The sequence below is a fragment of the Eumetopias jubatus genome, unplaced genomic scaffold (assembly GCF_037043125.1).
Source record: "Eumetopias jubatus isolate StellerSeaLion01/CBP00866 unplaced genomic scaffold, mEumJub1_p1.0 scaffold_14, whole genome shotgun sequence".
Taxonomy (NCBI): domain Eukaryota; kingdom Metazoa; phylum Chordata; class Mammalia; order Carnivora; family Otariidae; genus Eumetopias; species Eumetopias jubatus.
This window is the reverse complement of record NW_028274820.1, coordinates 93486417-93501382: the sequence shown is the minus strand read 5'-3', so window position 1 is coordinate 93501382 and position 14966 is coordinate 93486417. Positions and strand designations below refer to the sequence as shown.

Genomic DNA, 14966 nt, shown 5'->3' with positions numbered 1-14966 from the left:
CCTGTTCAGGATGCCGGCCTATAAGTCATTCAAGTCATCATTGGCTGCTTTCCCTTTCCCTCCTCTGCCTCTTGTGTCTATTTTTGGCTTCCAGATCCTTCAGCCCAGTCTCTAGAACTATTCATTCCTTTGCTAGGGTTTAGGGCTCAGGCTTTTGTCATTTTTTGCATGGGTATTGTTGGCATGTGTGTCCGACAGCCCTGTGTGTCCTGTCTGCTTGGATTTTAGAAATCTTCCTCTTCAGAAATATTTAGTGGTTTTCTGCTCTAGAAACTGGCATTTGGTGTTGGCCAGCCTTCTCTCCCTCCCCACATTCTGACCCTTCTAGGTCAGCTGATGGGGTGTCTTCCAAGCCCTCAACTGCTCTCTGGTGCCTGACTTGATCTAGAACATCCTCTGTGTACCTGCCCCTTTTCATTTCCAAGTTCTGCCTGTCCCGTGAATCCTGACTCAAGTCTTCATTTCTCTATAAAGAATCTCTCGCTCGTGCCACTGTCTCTGGAACCGCGTGATCATGCTACCGTGATGGTGGGTCAGGCAGGTATCGTCTTGTGATGTCTTTTGTACTAAGGTCTAGCTGTTTGATCCCGTACTCTTCTTTAATCTTTCGCAAGTATCTGTCTTTTCTGCAGACTCTAGGTGTGAATGGCACTGTGCACACAGTCGACATTTTAGAGATGCTTGTTGAATTAGAATGATGGGATGGCAGGCATGATCTTGGGTCAAAGTCAGCACTCAGCAATCTTGCCAGCTCTCACAATCCCTTTTTACTGTCCTCAGCTTTCAGATTGACTGTCTCCGCTTGTGTGTGTGTGTGTGTGTGTTTTAGTTGCAGATCCCTAGTGTGAAGGGCTTTGATTTTGCTAAGCAGCATCTGGGTCAGCACAATAAAGACGACATCTTGATTATTCATGAGCCAGCACCACTGCCGGGACCTGGACCGGTGAAGGACCACACCACGCCCTCTGAAAACGGAGATGTGCCGAGCCCCAAGGCAAAGATCCCTTCCAAGAACCTCCGTCACAGAGGAAGGTTCTTATCAGGCTTTCTGTATTGTTCCCTATCACGGAGCATGTTTCCCTTCTCAGTTTTGTCAGTTTCCAGTATCAGAAGAGCTGGTGGTGAGTATTCCCTGGGTGTGCAGCCTGGGAGACTGGCAACAGCTTGCCAAAGTCCACGAACCACAGGGCTCTCGATCCACTCCAGTGGACCACCAGAGGCGGCCAGATGCTTTGGTGGTCCCACCCCCGAGACCTGATTAGATCTTGCCTAGCTCGAGCGGGTATACTCTGGGGTGATCGTTCTGGGCCCTCTGTAGATGATATCAGAAGTAATGTCTAAAAAGTGCATGGCACATAATACACACTCAGCCTGTACTGCCTTTGCCTTTGCTGCTATTACCAGTGGCTGGCTTTGCCTTCCTTGCTTCGTCTGCGGGTGACTTTCATCACATCCTTTATTCTTGGCTTGCTTTCCCTCTGGCCGGCTGTGCTGTCACCCTCATTAGCATGTTTCCATGGACTCGGCATTGCCTCCTCCCTGCCCAGCTCCCCATCCCCAGTGTCTTTCCATTCCTCCTATCAAAGGGAAGCGGGCTGAGGGCTTCGTGTTAACACGCCACCTGGAAGTTCCCCCTCACCCTCTGATCCTAGGAGAAGGGCTGTAGCTGGGTGGAAGTTCAGAATCAGGTTTTATGCAGCTGCCTTTAGATCTCAGCACAATCACACTAGGGTATGGAAGCCTCAAATTATTAGCCTGCCTTTGAGCTTTGAACTCCAAATCTTGATTTCCTGTGAAGAGGGAAGAAATGTGTGATCATACCAACATTTGAAACGCTGTCAGAGTTTCTACCCCGGGGGGTTCTGGCCTAGTTTTAACAATTTAATGGATGTTACACCATGATCTCTACAAAAGAAAATGAATTATGTCGAGAGATGTTATTTGCTTAATCATCTTGCAGGCTAAGAATAAATCAAATCACATTAAAGACTGTTGAATATGTTAGTATAATTTTGCCAAGTTTTTTTTTTTTTTCCTCTTCCCTTGGTCGTCTCATCCTAAACATTTAGATGCAACATTTCAGTGGTCTGCATGGTTAATGTAGGGCTTTAGCATCCCTCAGGGGCACCAAGAGAAGGGGTGCTAACAGGTTAAGGACTTTCATTAGCCTCCTGCAACCTGGTTTTGTGTCACCCTTGCTTTTGATAGATTCACAGCTCAGGGGTGATCGTTGCTTTTGTGTTGTAAGTATAGGCTTCTCCCAGAGCTCTGGGGTTCTGTGGGGGTGACGATAGGACCACCCTGGGTTCCCAGGGATTCTGCAGTCCCTGTTGACCGGGAACCAGGCCGGAACCCCAGATCTTCTGATACAATCTATGCCAGACCCAGACTACCAATCCAGGGCCCTGGTAACTGTGGGTTACCATCCTCCAGTCTGGCCCTTAGCTTCCTGGCATTCCTTGGAATGCAGCCTGCTGAGCCAGAGAAGCCATGTGATACTGTCTTCAAGAGGGGACCATGTGCTAGCAACGTTTTCCTTGAAGATGATTTTTGGAAACTGTCTCGTTCCTATCTGTTTTGCCTGGAAGCCTGACTTCCACATCTAAATTAATGTGACCTCTCCCCACCTCCCACCCCCCCCCCCAGGCCCTTTCTTTCTTTTTCCTAATGTTTGCATTTGTTCTGTGACTGCAGAGTTTCTCCCTCGGATGCTGACTCTACCGTAAGTGAGGAGTCCAGTGAGAGGGACGTGGGAGACAAGACGCCGGGAGCAGTGAATGATGGCCAGTCCCACAGAGCCCCACAGAGCGGTCTGTGACTCTTCTCATTCTCCACGTTCAACGTAGTAATGATGAGATTCCAATAGGATAAGGTTTTATGCTACTTCAAATGCTAGACACTAAAAAAAAAAAAAAAAAAAAAACTGCAGTGGAATACTCATCCTCCGTATGGTGAATTTCTCAGCATCGACTGTCACTGTCTAATGTCGTCCTAGTGTCTTTGTTGAGGCGGGAGACCGTGCTGGAGGTTAGGGGTTCACTCAAGTATGTTTGGAGGTTAATAGCCATGTTCTGTTCTAGTTTAGAGTCCTAATGGTTTTCCTCTCCGAAGAACAGGAGAACCCAAACTAAAACCAGAGTCTCAAAAACTACCTCCAGAATTTAGTGACCTTCTTAGGATCCAATTCTGGATTTTTCCCAGCTGTCACTGCCAGGAAGTCATTTATTTATCATGGGTCCAAACGCATTCTGTTTGGTTCTGTTTTTAGATCCTTCTTCCCGCAGGGAGTTCAGTGAGGCCGAATGGGGTAGCACATTTATATCTATCGTCTGTGGGTTTTTAGGCCAGGTCTGAAATGAACTTCATGTCCATCTCGAAGGACTTTACCGTGGAGCTCGTGCTCTGTTATCAAACTAAGCCCACAGGTCTAACTAGCCTTAGGAGCATTTTTTGCTGGGATGGCGAGGTAGTTTGGTTTTAGTTTAACAAATTTCGTAAATAAATGTGCGAGTGCAGCTCTTGTATTTGCTGGAGTGTTATTTATACCTCGGGACTGTTTCAGTAATGCAAAGAAAAGTGGGATACCTCAGGATATTATTTTTAATAGTAATTTTTATACTTAAACATTTGTCTTCACAAATTTCTTTGTTTGAAATGCAGTACAGAGTGAATCGTATTCTGTAAATGTACAGATTCTAGCTGGAAGCCAGAGGGCCTGATCTGTCACCGTCATGCGTGTGATCTTGCGAGTCCCTCAGCCTTTGGGGCTTCTGTGGGACTAACCTAGCTCATTTCTGAAATTCCTTCCAGCTCCTTTTTGATGTTAAAGAAAACCCCCTTAGAATAAGGGAAGAGTTTTTTCTTTGGATCCAGTTTCACAGAATCTTAGAAGTTATTTAGCACCATGGTAACAGGTGCTCTGTTTCAGATAGACAGGACTAAAATCTAATTTTGATTCCAGGAAGGAAGTATTTGAGGGGGGAAAAAAAAATCAGTTCTGGAGTTTCTCTGTTTCTGTTAATTGCTTATCTGAGAAAATCTCGCTTTTAGTTCCCACATTTAACTCCTGACAGTTTTAGTATATTCTGCATGGCTAACACAAATCAAAAGTCACTATCATTGTATATTCAAAATCCAGGTAGTGAGCATGTGAGGTGTAGGACTGAGTTGCCTGTGGAAGGAGGCAAGTGCGTTAGATGTTTTTGTGAGTTCTAGAAGCTTAGCTGCTGCTATTATGATTTGGAGAGACACCACAGTCTGCACATTATTTTCATGTTTTAGAAAGATGATTTTCTCACTATAAATATCAATTCACTTGGAAGATTTTATTTATTTCTGTAAAGCTTCCATGAAGGCATTTTATTGCTTGCATAGAACTTAATTAAATACCCTGTAGAAAAGACTGTGAGTTTCTAACCCCTCCTCCGTGTTGCCCTGGGGCCAGTGTTGCCTCTCATCACAGCAGGTGGCATGGCCGCCGGGTCCCCTCTGCCTCCTTGGCGAGGCTTTCGATGGATGTCACAGGTCATCTGACATTTCCAGGACCCACATGGCAATATAGCTGAGAAAAGAGCATTGTTTTGGTTTTGGTCTATTAGAGGTTGTGCTTTACTCCCTTCCCAGCTGACTGTTTTTGGAAGGCGGCTAGAGCATCATGCATATATGACCGCCCATGGACGGACCCTTATGAGGTTATTGACTCAGATGTCACTGTGTTCACGGTTATCACGGTTTTAGAATAAGTCGTGTCATTACCAAGGGTTCCCTTTAGCAGAGCTGTCAAGAGTGAGACGAGATAGGGGGGTGACGCACCTTCCTCGAGTGAAGGCAGCGGCCTTCAGACTGTTCCTGTGCCACCACTGTGGTGTCCTTGCATAATGTCGCGTCCCCTTTCCTTCTGTCATCAGGAATTCCCCCCCCCCCCAGTAGGTAAGGACTGCGAAACACGTTGTGCAAGGGTGTGATTTTTAAGTAGTTGGAACTTCATTAATGAGAATTCCACAAACTCCGAATTCTAGAATGGAATTCTTAGTTGGAACTAAGCTGACATCTAGCTTGGCATGTGCTGAAGAGTTTGCAAAGAAGGGGCGCCTGGGTGGCTCAGTCCGCTGAGCGTCCGACTCCTGGTTTTGGCTCAGCTCAGGATCTCAGGGTCCTGGGATTAAGCACTATCTAGGGCTCTGTGCTCAGTGGGGAGTCTGCCTGAGTACCCTCTCCCTCTGCCCTTCCTCCTGCTTGCTTGCACACTCTCTCTATCAAAGAAAGAAATCTTAAAAAAAAGTTGGCAAAGCAAAGTAATAGTTTCAGAGATTGCAGGGCAACTGTGTTGACTACCTGTCACATCAGGGTTTTTCAAATAATTGTGGAGTGCTTATTTATGAAATGATTTGAGGTCATAAATTAGAATTCTTTGTATTACAGCAGATCCCCAGAGGCCTCTTTGAAGTAACATTTTACGAACTTAGCTGAGGTGACTGGTTGTTTAGTCCTGCATTCAGCAAATGGGTGCTCAGGGCCTGTGGTGGGGGAGGCGCTGGAACAGGATGAAGAGGGAGAGAGAAATGGGATCCCTGCCTCACCAGATATTAATGGGGGCCACGGGCCTTAGGGATAATGCACTTTGACTGTATTCACCTATAGATAATGAAGTTCGTATTTCTTGAGAAGTGTTCCATTGCTTTAGCATTTTAGCAGTGCACATTGCCCTTCCCTCTGTCATTCTGCTTTGTGGACGTTATGCCGTACTCTAATTTCTATAATTACAATTTTTTTTTGGTTTTGTAATATTTGAATAGAAATGGGTTTTAATCCAAAGTCTCTAATTTACCTTAAGGCAGATTCACACAGATTAATCTCTATGTATCAAGTTGTACTTTCCATTGGTTATTGTTGTCCAGGCTGTTTTTTTAAAAAAATAAATTATGCAGTACATAGCAAACAATAAAAATAACCCAGTTATAAAATATGTATTTTTAATAAAAAAATATATATATGTATATATTAGAAAGGCTGGGTTCTGAGCAGTGTGGAAGCTCGAGGATTTTCTGGGCTTCTCGTGTGTCTCTGGTTGCAGGGGTGAATTATAGAGGGACGAGCCATGACCATGGCTGGGGGCTGGAAGGGGCACAGACAGGAGCCAGGCACAGGCCTGCAGCTCCCAGGTACCCAGGCAGGCAGATAGCACTGCGGGGCGGCGGGGGTTGCATTCTTCCTTTGTCGTCTGTGTGTCCTGGTCTTTTCACCCCTCCTGGAGGAAAGCGGTCTCACCTTTAAGTATCAGTAGCTTAATGGGCCCCCCTTTGTGACATTTGCTGCTACATGGTAAGTCTGGGTTAGCCAGGCTAGCCTATCTGGAGAAGCTAATTACCTCCTTTTAGGCATCGAGCCTGTAATTTGAGTAGCTGCCCCTGGATGAATGGTGGTGCCCGGCTGTGCTTGTGTTGCACAAATAGGCTCCCTCCGGGCCCAGGGCAGGGAAAGAAAGCCCCAGAATAGCCTGAATCGAGACAACTATAACTCCTCACTAAGGGAGTCGTCATTCATTCACAGTGCCATAAATCATTTCTAATCGTGTGGGGTAACGAATGAATATAATTCACATTGAGAGGAAGTACAAAGACTTCCATACCACTGGTGTGCATCCATTCCTTATGTAAAATAGCTGTTACTATTTTTTACTGTTTTGCTCAATTCTATTTTATTTTATTTATTTTTTTAAAGATTTTATTTATTTATTTGACAGAGAGAGACACAGCGAGAGAGGGAACACAAGCAGGGGGAGTGGGAGAGGGGGAAGCAGGCTCCCCGCTGAACAGGGAGCCCGATGCGGGGCTTGATCCCAGGACCCCAGGATTGCGACCTGATCAGAAGGCAGACGCTTAACCTACTGAGCCACCCAGGCGCCCCTCTCTCTTGTTTTACATCAAGGAGAAACCTCTATATTTTTCACTTGCGCTTGAATCAACCTCAGGCTTTTGTTTGAAAACAGATTCCACATGCTCTCACTCCTTCTCATGGCCTCTTGGCCATTTATTTTAAAGCAGTGTCCAGGGTGCTCGGTTAAGCGTCTGCCTTCGGCTCAGGTCATGGTCCCAGGGTCCTGGGATCAAGCCCCGCATCGGGCTCCCTGCTCAGCGGAGAGTCTGCTTCTCCCTCTCCCCCCTACTTGTGCTCTCTCTGTCTCTCTCTTGCTCTCTCCAATAAATAAATAAAATCTTTAAAGTAAAAAGAAAAGCAGCGTCCGGAGGGTTCAGAGAGTGGCTGTGGCTTATCAGAGGGAGTGCTTCCCAGTAGCTCTGTTGAGCTCTTTCCATCTCTTTAGCCCTTCTGCATCTCTCGCTCTTTGCCTTTATAAAAGTAAAGTTTATTGGGATTATTTCTACCGTAAAAGTCATACTCGTTAAAGAACATCCTCACTAGAGAAAATGCAGGAAATTGGAGAAAATCACCCATTACACCAAGATCCAATCTCTGTTTTCTTTTTTGAAGTTCTGATTACTTTTCTGACATGTTCCAGGTAGTAAAATATACATGCCATACAGTTTCCCCTCTTGACCATTTTTTAAAAAGGATTTTATTTATTTATTTGAGAGAGAGCGGGAGAGCAGGAGCCCAACATGGGACTCAACCCCAGGACCTGAGATCATGACCCGAGCCGAAGGCAAATGCTTAACCAACTGAGCCACCCAGCCCCCCCCCCCACAGCCATTTTTAAGGGTACTACTCTTCTTTTTTTCAAGTTGGAATGAATGCCCCGCAGACAGCAGCTTTTTCTCCTCGAGGCTCTTCACCTTGGTTTTCTTCGTGCATCAGAACTGAAAGGCCAGACGTGTTCAGTGTCTGCATGTCCACACTCCCCTCATCTTCTGTCTTTTCCCCAGTATAACTGCCTCGGTGACTACGTTTATATCTCTCCAAATGAGAGCGGAAGTTCCCAGCTGCTGTCAGTGTTAACTTAAACATTCTGCAAGCCGCTTAGTGACTCACTGCGCAGCGCTTGCGCTTTCCCTTCCCCTCCTGAAGACTTTGAAACGCCTTTAGACAAAACAGGGCAAGTTTGGGCACCAAGTAGCATGACGATTGATTATTTGCTGTTTCTTCAGGATGGCTTTATTTATTTATGCTTTTGCTTCTCCTTCTGCTCCAGGGCCACCGCCGCCCAGTTCGGGGAACGAGCAGCACTCGTCAGCCTCCATCTTTGAGCATGTGGACAGGCTGTCCCGGTCCTCGGAGGCCAGCAGGCGGGTTCCCAGTAAGATACAGCTGATCGCCATGCAGCCCATCCCTGCCCCTCCGGTTCAGCACCCCGTACTGGCTGACCGGGTGGCAGAAAGCAACAAAATTAACAAGGAGGTATTTGCTCTTTTTTAAGAAGTCCATTTATTAAAAAAAAAAAAAAATCATATTCTGATTTGGTCACTGCTTAAAAACAGGTGGAAATTGCTAAAGGTAGGAGCTGCTGACAAGTATTCGTCATTTTAAATATCAAGCTGAGTTTTTGTTTAGATCCAGTGCCGTTCAAGGACACCGTTAGGTGTACGGCAGACATGCAGAGAGTTAACATAGCAAACCCGAGCCTCCTATCCTTCAGAAGTCCTGCGATGGCCCTTGGCTGATGTTTGGGAACTTACGTTTCAGAAACATTCCCATTATTCCCAGAACAGAGTGGCTCACTGTGCCCAGATTGTTTATGCAAACAGTATGACTTATCTGAACATCTCTTTTCCTTCTGGCACTCTGGAATTTTGGCACATGCTCTGCAGAGGGAGCCTGTTTTACCAGCCCCCAGGACGAATCCTGGGCATTGCATCTCCAATGGGCTTCCTTGGTGGACATTTCACATGTGTCATCACAACTCATTGCTGGAGGAAGGAAGCAACATTGTTCTGTGTGGCTCCCCTGGGGAAGGCCTCCTGTAAGCTTGCTCCTGGTTTCCTCCGGACTTCACCCCACATGCCATTTCTCTTTGCTTATTTTGATTTGCATCCTTTTGCTATAATAAATGGGACTAACTGCTGAGTCCTATGAGTTTTCCTAATGAACCTTTGAACCTGGGGTGATCTTAGGACCACTGTAGACTTTGTGATCCCTGATAGATCTACTCTGGCCCTAAGGATCTAGTAACACCTAGTAAAATCTGACTCCAGTGAATCCTGGAAGAGTGAGTTAGATCCACTTCTCTCCTGAGATTTTGGTAACTAGAAGGCCAGTCCAAGTCACTGTTAACTTGACCTTGAGAGATTTGACCTGGGCCGGACAATGAGTGGCCCAAAGGCCATTTAGGATTGCACATAAGGCAGCTCCATGTCTGTCCATTTCCTGCCTCTAAGAAACACCTGCTACTGTTGTGAGTTCTGCCAGGGTGAAGTAGTAGGAAATTGGTATAGTTGCAACCCCCTACCCGCTTTAAAGGTGATCCTTAAAGTAGATCATCTTACAGAAGTCCTATCAAGAGTTCTTAACGGTCTTTCCTTCTTTTGCTAAGAATGTGCACTGTGGGTTTAGGATGGTGTGCACTGCCTCTGCTCACCTTTGCTGGGGAGCGCCAGCCCTGCACAGCCCCCGGCCTAACCTAGACCTGTCTCCTGCATCTCGAGTTGCATGTGCCTCCGTGCTTACCATGCGTAAGCACCCTAAAGTGGATTCTCCGTGTGCCGGAAGGAAAGAAGGGAGTATGCTCACCAGGCCTGTGGCCCCACAGCTTGCTAGCGTACATCTCTGTTTTTCTTTTACTCTCTTTTTAAAATGTAGTATTTGATGCATACGTGGGCTACGGGACCCCGCCCGTAGCTGATGGCAGGTTCTCTGTCCCCGTGTGTGTGTGTGGCTGTCCATGTCTCCCCCTTTGGGGCCTCCCGGGAGCCTGTGAGGGCCATCTGGGGGAAAGGAAACGCCTTCCCAAGATGCTCTCTCCACAGGGGGGGCCCCTTCGGGAACATTCCATGTATCTCCCTTGTCTTCCCTCGGCCGTGCAGATCCAGACGGCGCTGCGGCACAAGTCCGAGATCGAGCACCATCGGAACAAGATCCGGCTCCGCGCCAAGCGCCGCGGGCACTACGAGTTTCCGGTGGTGGACGACCTGTCCTCGGGCGACACGCGTGAGCGGCACCGTGTGTACCGCAGGGCGCAGATGCAGATCGACAAGATCCTGGACCCCACGGCCAGCGTGCCCTCGGTGTTCATAGAGCCCAGGAAGAGGTGCGCGTCCCGAGCAGGGCTCCCCGAGGTTTGCCTGTGGGGGCGCCCACGGCTGTGCTCCTGCTCCGGCTGCTCTCATTCACCACCCTGCCTCTCCTCTTGCCCCTTATGCCTGGGTTTACTCTGCCTCCTCGAATTCAGCTAGTTGAAAATGGCAGTCGCCCTTTCTTTCTCAGATGGTTCCCCCCTGGTTTCCCTCCTCCGTCTCCCCCCCTCCCACTCTCACTCCCAGTACCTTCCCCTCCTCTGGGTGGGCAGGTCCATTTCTTTTCCCACAGCTGCCCTCAGAGTCTTGGTCTCTTGGTCTTCCGGACCCCTGTCCTAAGGCGCATGCGTTTTCTCTCATCACTGCTCTCATTTGTGTCTTGCTCTGTTCAAGACCTGTAATGGCTTTGGTTACCTGCCATGTGGAACCTGCGCTCCGGTAACAGGCGGGGCCCTGCCTCTCCATTCTGTCTGCTTTCCACCGCCCGGCAGTGTAGACAGTGTCTCCCCGTTAGCTGGTCCCCTCATTCCGCCCCCCACCCACATTCGTCTGCTTCCTGTTTCTGGCCCTCAGGATGCTGGTGCCTGCACCTCACACCCTCTCCCCATATCCCTCCTCCTCTGCAGATCGTACTTGCTTTTTAAGACCCAGTTCAGGCCCTATAGCCAGCCACGGTATCAGTAGGTCACACTGACCTTACCCTTTTCTGAATGTCTGAAAAAAAGTCATGGTATTTTATTACCTTACATGATTCCCTGTTGTTCCATGCACTTAATATGCTCAGGTAGACTGTGGCTTTCTTGTAGCAGAGTCTGTGTCTTACACATTGTTTGTATCCTGTGGGGTGTTTACCACAGTGGCCAGCACATCCCAGATGCTCAGAAAATACTTAGTGTTTAGTTGATAAGCTACTGGCAGGAAGGTTTATTTCCTATGAAGATAACCTCTTCCCACCCCACCCCCACCCCACCCCGGAAGCTCCAGGATAAAGCGATCTCCCAAACCACGCCGGAAACACCAGGTCAATGGCTGCCCCGGAGATGCTGAGAAGGACAGACTCATCACCACAGACAGCGATGGCACTTACAAAAGGCCCCCCGGTGTCCACAACTCCGCCTACATTGGTTGCCCAGTACGTAATGCTGCTTCTCGCTTCTGGGGTCAGGGTGGGGTGGCTCTTAGGGGAAGGAGAGTGAACAGTGGTGGCCAAGGCCCTGCGCTGTCGTGTTGCCAGATGACTGACACTCCAGGGCCAGCTGGGCCGTGAGGCGTGGGGGGAGGGGGCCGGTGGGCTGCTCCTTTGAGGGGAGACGTAAGTCACAGAGACCAGCAGGCTGCTGAGTGAGCCCCTGGAAATGTAACTCTTGTGTCGGTCCTTTCTGTGTGCAAGTCCTGCTGTCGTATGCTTCGGGATGGGTCCTCCTTGAGGTTAACTGGGAAACAGAAGTTTGTTTTCTTTTTCTTTTCTTTTTTTTTTTTTTTTTGTCTTCCCCTGGTCAGAGAGTTGTTTGGGTTTCTTGGTAATAGGAAGGATATTTAGGGTTTTGTCTCTCCCTTCTGTTCCTGGAGTGCTAAGAAGGTATTTTGTGTGTGTGTGTGTGTGTGTGTGTGTGTGTGTGTGTGTGTACGTGTATAATTTTAATGGAAGAAAAAGCTTAATGGAAATTAAAAAATACAGAATTGGGTGTTTTTGTTTTCAAATGGAAAGGGGCCCACTCTGAACTGCTTGAAGTGCTCAAGGCAGATATTGATGGCTTTAAGGCACACATACACAGACCCCATTGAGTAGGGAAGAAAGGGCCCGCCTCCCCACGGGTCTGCGAGACACCCCCAGACAGAGAGGGAGCTCCAGATGTGGCTGACTCTAGCAGTGCCAGACACACAGTGGACACCGGTAGCCTTGTGCTGGGGCAGGCCTGGCTCATGGCACAAGACCCCTTCCTCCTTCCAGAGATACACAGAGGCATTCTTGTTTAAAATTTTTTTTTTTTTAAGATTTTATTTATTTGAGAGAGAGAATGAGAGAGAGACAGCATGAGAGGGGGGAGGGTCAGAGGGAGAAGCCCACTCCCTGCTGAGCAGGGAGCCCAGAGGCATCCTTGTTTAGAGAGAAATTAGCAAGAGGAAAAACAAAACAAAACAAAACAAACCCACATCCTTGGAGAAGGGGTTTGTGATGTACGTGATCACTTTGGATAGAGCTTGTGTACCCTTAGCCATTGTCTCCTAATTACACAAATAACTAACCCTGAAAGATGTGAAACCTGATTATACAAATCTGCCAAACACCACACTGACATTGGGGCTAAATATCATTGAATCGTGGTCATCTGAAAGAACCAGACTTTTCCTTGGCAACTTCCTGTATTTCTAGTGTCCTAAAGACTGGCCGCGCCTGTTTATGAGGATTGGTGCAGTCCCAGAGGGGTGCAGGGTTGTACAGACTCAGCTGCTTTGCTCCTGACTCGGGCTGTTTTGGAAGGCTGTGACTTGAGTTCCTAAGATAGGGGAGCTGGTCCCGGCAGTTCTTACAGCAGATGGAGCTCTTGTACTGCTGTTGTGCTTTGGACAGGTGGTTGTCTGGGCGTCTGTGGTGTTTGGCTTCATCTGGGAGGACTGTCCCCTTAGCTCCCCAGGATGTTCACTTGTTTGGCTTTTGTCTCCTCCCGGGACTTGCAGGCCTGATGTGTGAAACCAATGACTAGAAGAAGGGGGCATTCCTTCCCCCCAACCCCCTTACTTCCCTAGCCAGCCAGGGCTCATTCCCTCAAAGAAAATCTGCACCAGTGCTATTTCAATTCTGTCCCCTCTTTTTTTTTTTCTGAAGAACCCCTTAGTTCTGTCATCTGATGCCATTGGGTCTTGTGTCTTCCCCTTGATCTCTCCATTTGTCTTCATCAGTAATCCAAAATCAGGCCGCCTTCAGGGGGGGCCTGGATCGTCTTTTCGCTTCTTGCTTTTTTTTCTCAGCAGCAAGTGCAGAGGTTCCTCCGAAAGCTGGTGGAAATAAACCCTGCCCTGGAGAGCACCACCTCAGTCAGCTGGCTTCATTTCTCAGAGATTCCCTAAAATGAAATTTTTCTCAGATGGACTTTTTACTTTCTATAAAAATTCTAAAACACATGCTCTCAAAGATAATGCCTTTTTGGGGAACTCACTTTTTCTTAGGTAGTATTTCATTTTGAAGATTTTACTACACATACATGTTTTTTCTTGAATTTTACACTTCACCCTCAAAATATTTTCTCCTTATGAGCTCTGTTCTCCTAGGGCAAAAGAAATATTCCTGTATTTCTTGGCAGCTAGGGGTTACCATTATAATTCAGGCCTCAGCACACTGTGGCCCTCAGGCCAAATCCGGCTAGCGGCCAGTTTCTGTGACGTTTTATTGGAACACTGTCATGCTCGTTCATCTGCGTGTTCTCTCTGGCTGTTCTCGCTGAGTGGTAGACTTCCATAACAGAGCAACAGAGACTGTATGACTCAGAGCCTACGATATTTGCCATTTGGCCCTTTTCGGAAAAAGTTTGTATACCCCTGATCTAATTTATCATCCAAACCTGACACCTGGGAGCGTGATAGAAGGTTCTATTAATGATTATATTGGGACAGCAGGCATAAGCTGAGACTGTCCTCGGCCAGTCAGGGTATCTGATCATACATCCTCTCTGATGACTGAAGGTAAAAAAAACAAAACAAAAACTTCCTATGTATTTCTCAGGAATGATAGGTGGATGCATATCTTTACAAAGGAAACAAATTGACCAATAATGAAGCTATCAGACTGAGACTCAAGAGAGCGGAATTCAAATTCCAACGGGGATTCTGGATAAATCTTAACGTCCATAGACCACTGTTACCCATTTATTATTCAGTACCACCTATCTGTGAAACACTGTGCAGGTGTTGGGATATAGAAGAATGAACAAGACCTCTTCTTGGCCTGCAAGGTGCTGGTAGTGGAGCCTCCCAAACGAGGAGCCTGTTAGAGGTAGAAAGAACTGGAAGCTATGATGTCATGGCTCCGTAGCTCTTTGCCTTCTTGGCAGGATTCATGAGTCCCGTCTTCACAGCTTCACAGTGTATTTCTTGCTGTAAAAGTTAAAACCATTGGAATCTCAGTTCGGGCCTGCAGTTTTTTATGTGGCCGCACGCTCGCTTCCTTGCCGTGCAGTGTTCTAAAACAAAATTCAGCTGAGTAAATTTAAAGATCTCATTGGCTTTCTTCAGGAGTTCATGAATCAGGCAGCATCCCACCCAGCAAGTAGAAAGGAGCTCCGAGGGGTGGTACAAAATGGAAAGTTTTTATAGACCGAAGGGGGGGCAGAAAAGGAAGTTTTCTAACAAAGAGTGGATTGTTTCAGGCAAGGTCACCTTTCTTTGGGGAAAGGGGGGAGGGGGTCTGTTGTGCAGATTACCTCACTCGTGCTGATCAGGAATTTCCAGATTGACCGGTTAAAGGTCACATTCTTGGGAGAGGCTGAAAGTGCGGTCAAGTCTTGCTTTGCTCTCTGGGGGCAATGACTCCATTTTGGGCCGGTTGTTGCTTTCTTGCTTTCTTTTTTGTTTTTTTTTTTTTTGAAGAACAGCTACCTAGCCATTTACTGGAACCACCAGGAGCATCGCTTCTGTCTTTGGAGAGACCCTTTCACTTACCAGTGGGATGTATTTACAGAGACACTTTTCCTTTTGCTCTACTGTGGACTGTTAGGTTGGTGACACACTCCTGGCTTCAGTCTTCCCTCTCTACTCCCCAGGAAAACCCAAGAACGGGAGAAGGGC

General features: G+C 47.4%; 1 protein-coding gene across 1 annotated transcript in view; it reads left to right on the top strand.

Moving 5' to 3' along the window:
• KIAA1549 (KIAA1549 ortholog) overlaps nucleotides 1–14966 on the top strand; it is a 142473-nt gene that overhangs the window by 94019 nt on the left and 33488 nt on the right. Inside the window, exons 15-19 of the mRNA XM_028106217.2 lie at nucleotides 830–1032; nucleotides 2695–2810; nucleotides 8147–8352; nucleotides 9975–10198; nucleotides 11163–11316. Of these exons, the coding sequence (XP_027962018.2) occupies nucleotides 830–1032; nucleotides 2695–2810; nucleotides 8147–8352; nucleotides 9975–10198; nucleotides 11163–11316 (903 nt within the window). The remainder of the gene's footprint in view (nucleotides 1–829; nucleotides 1033–2694; nucleotides 2811–8146; nucleotides 8353–9974; nucleotides 10199–11162; nucleotides 11317–14966) is intronic.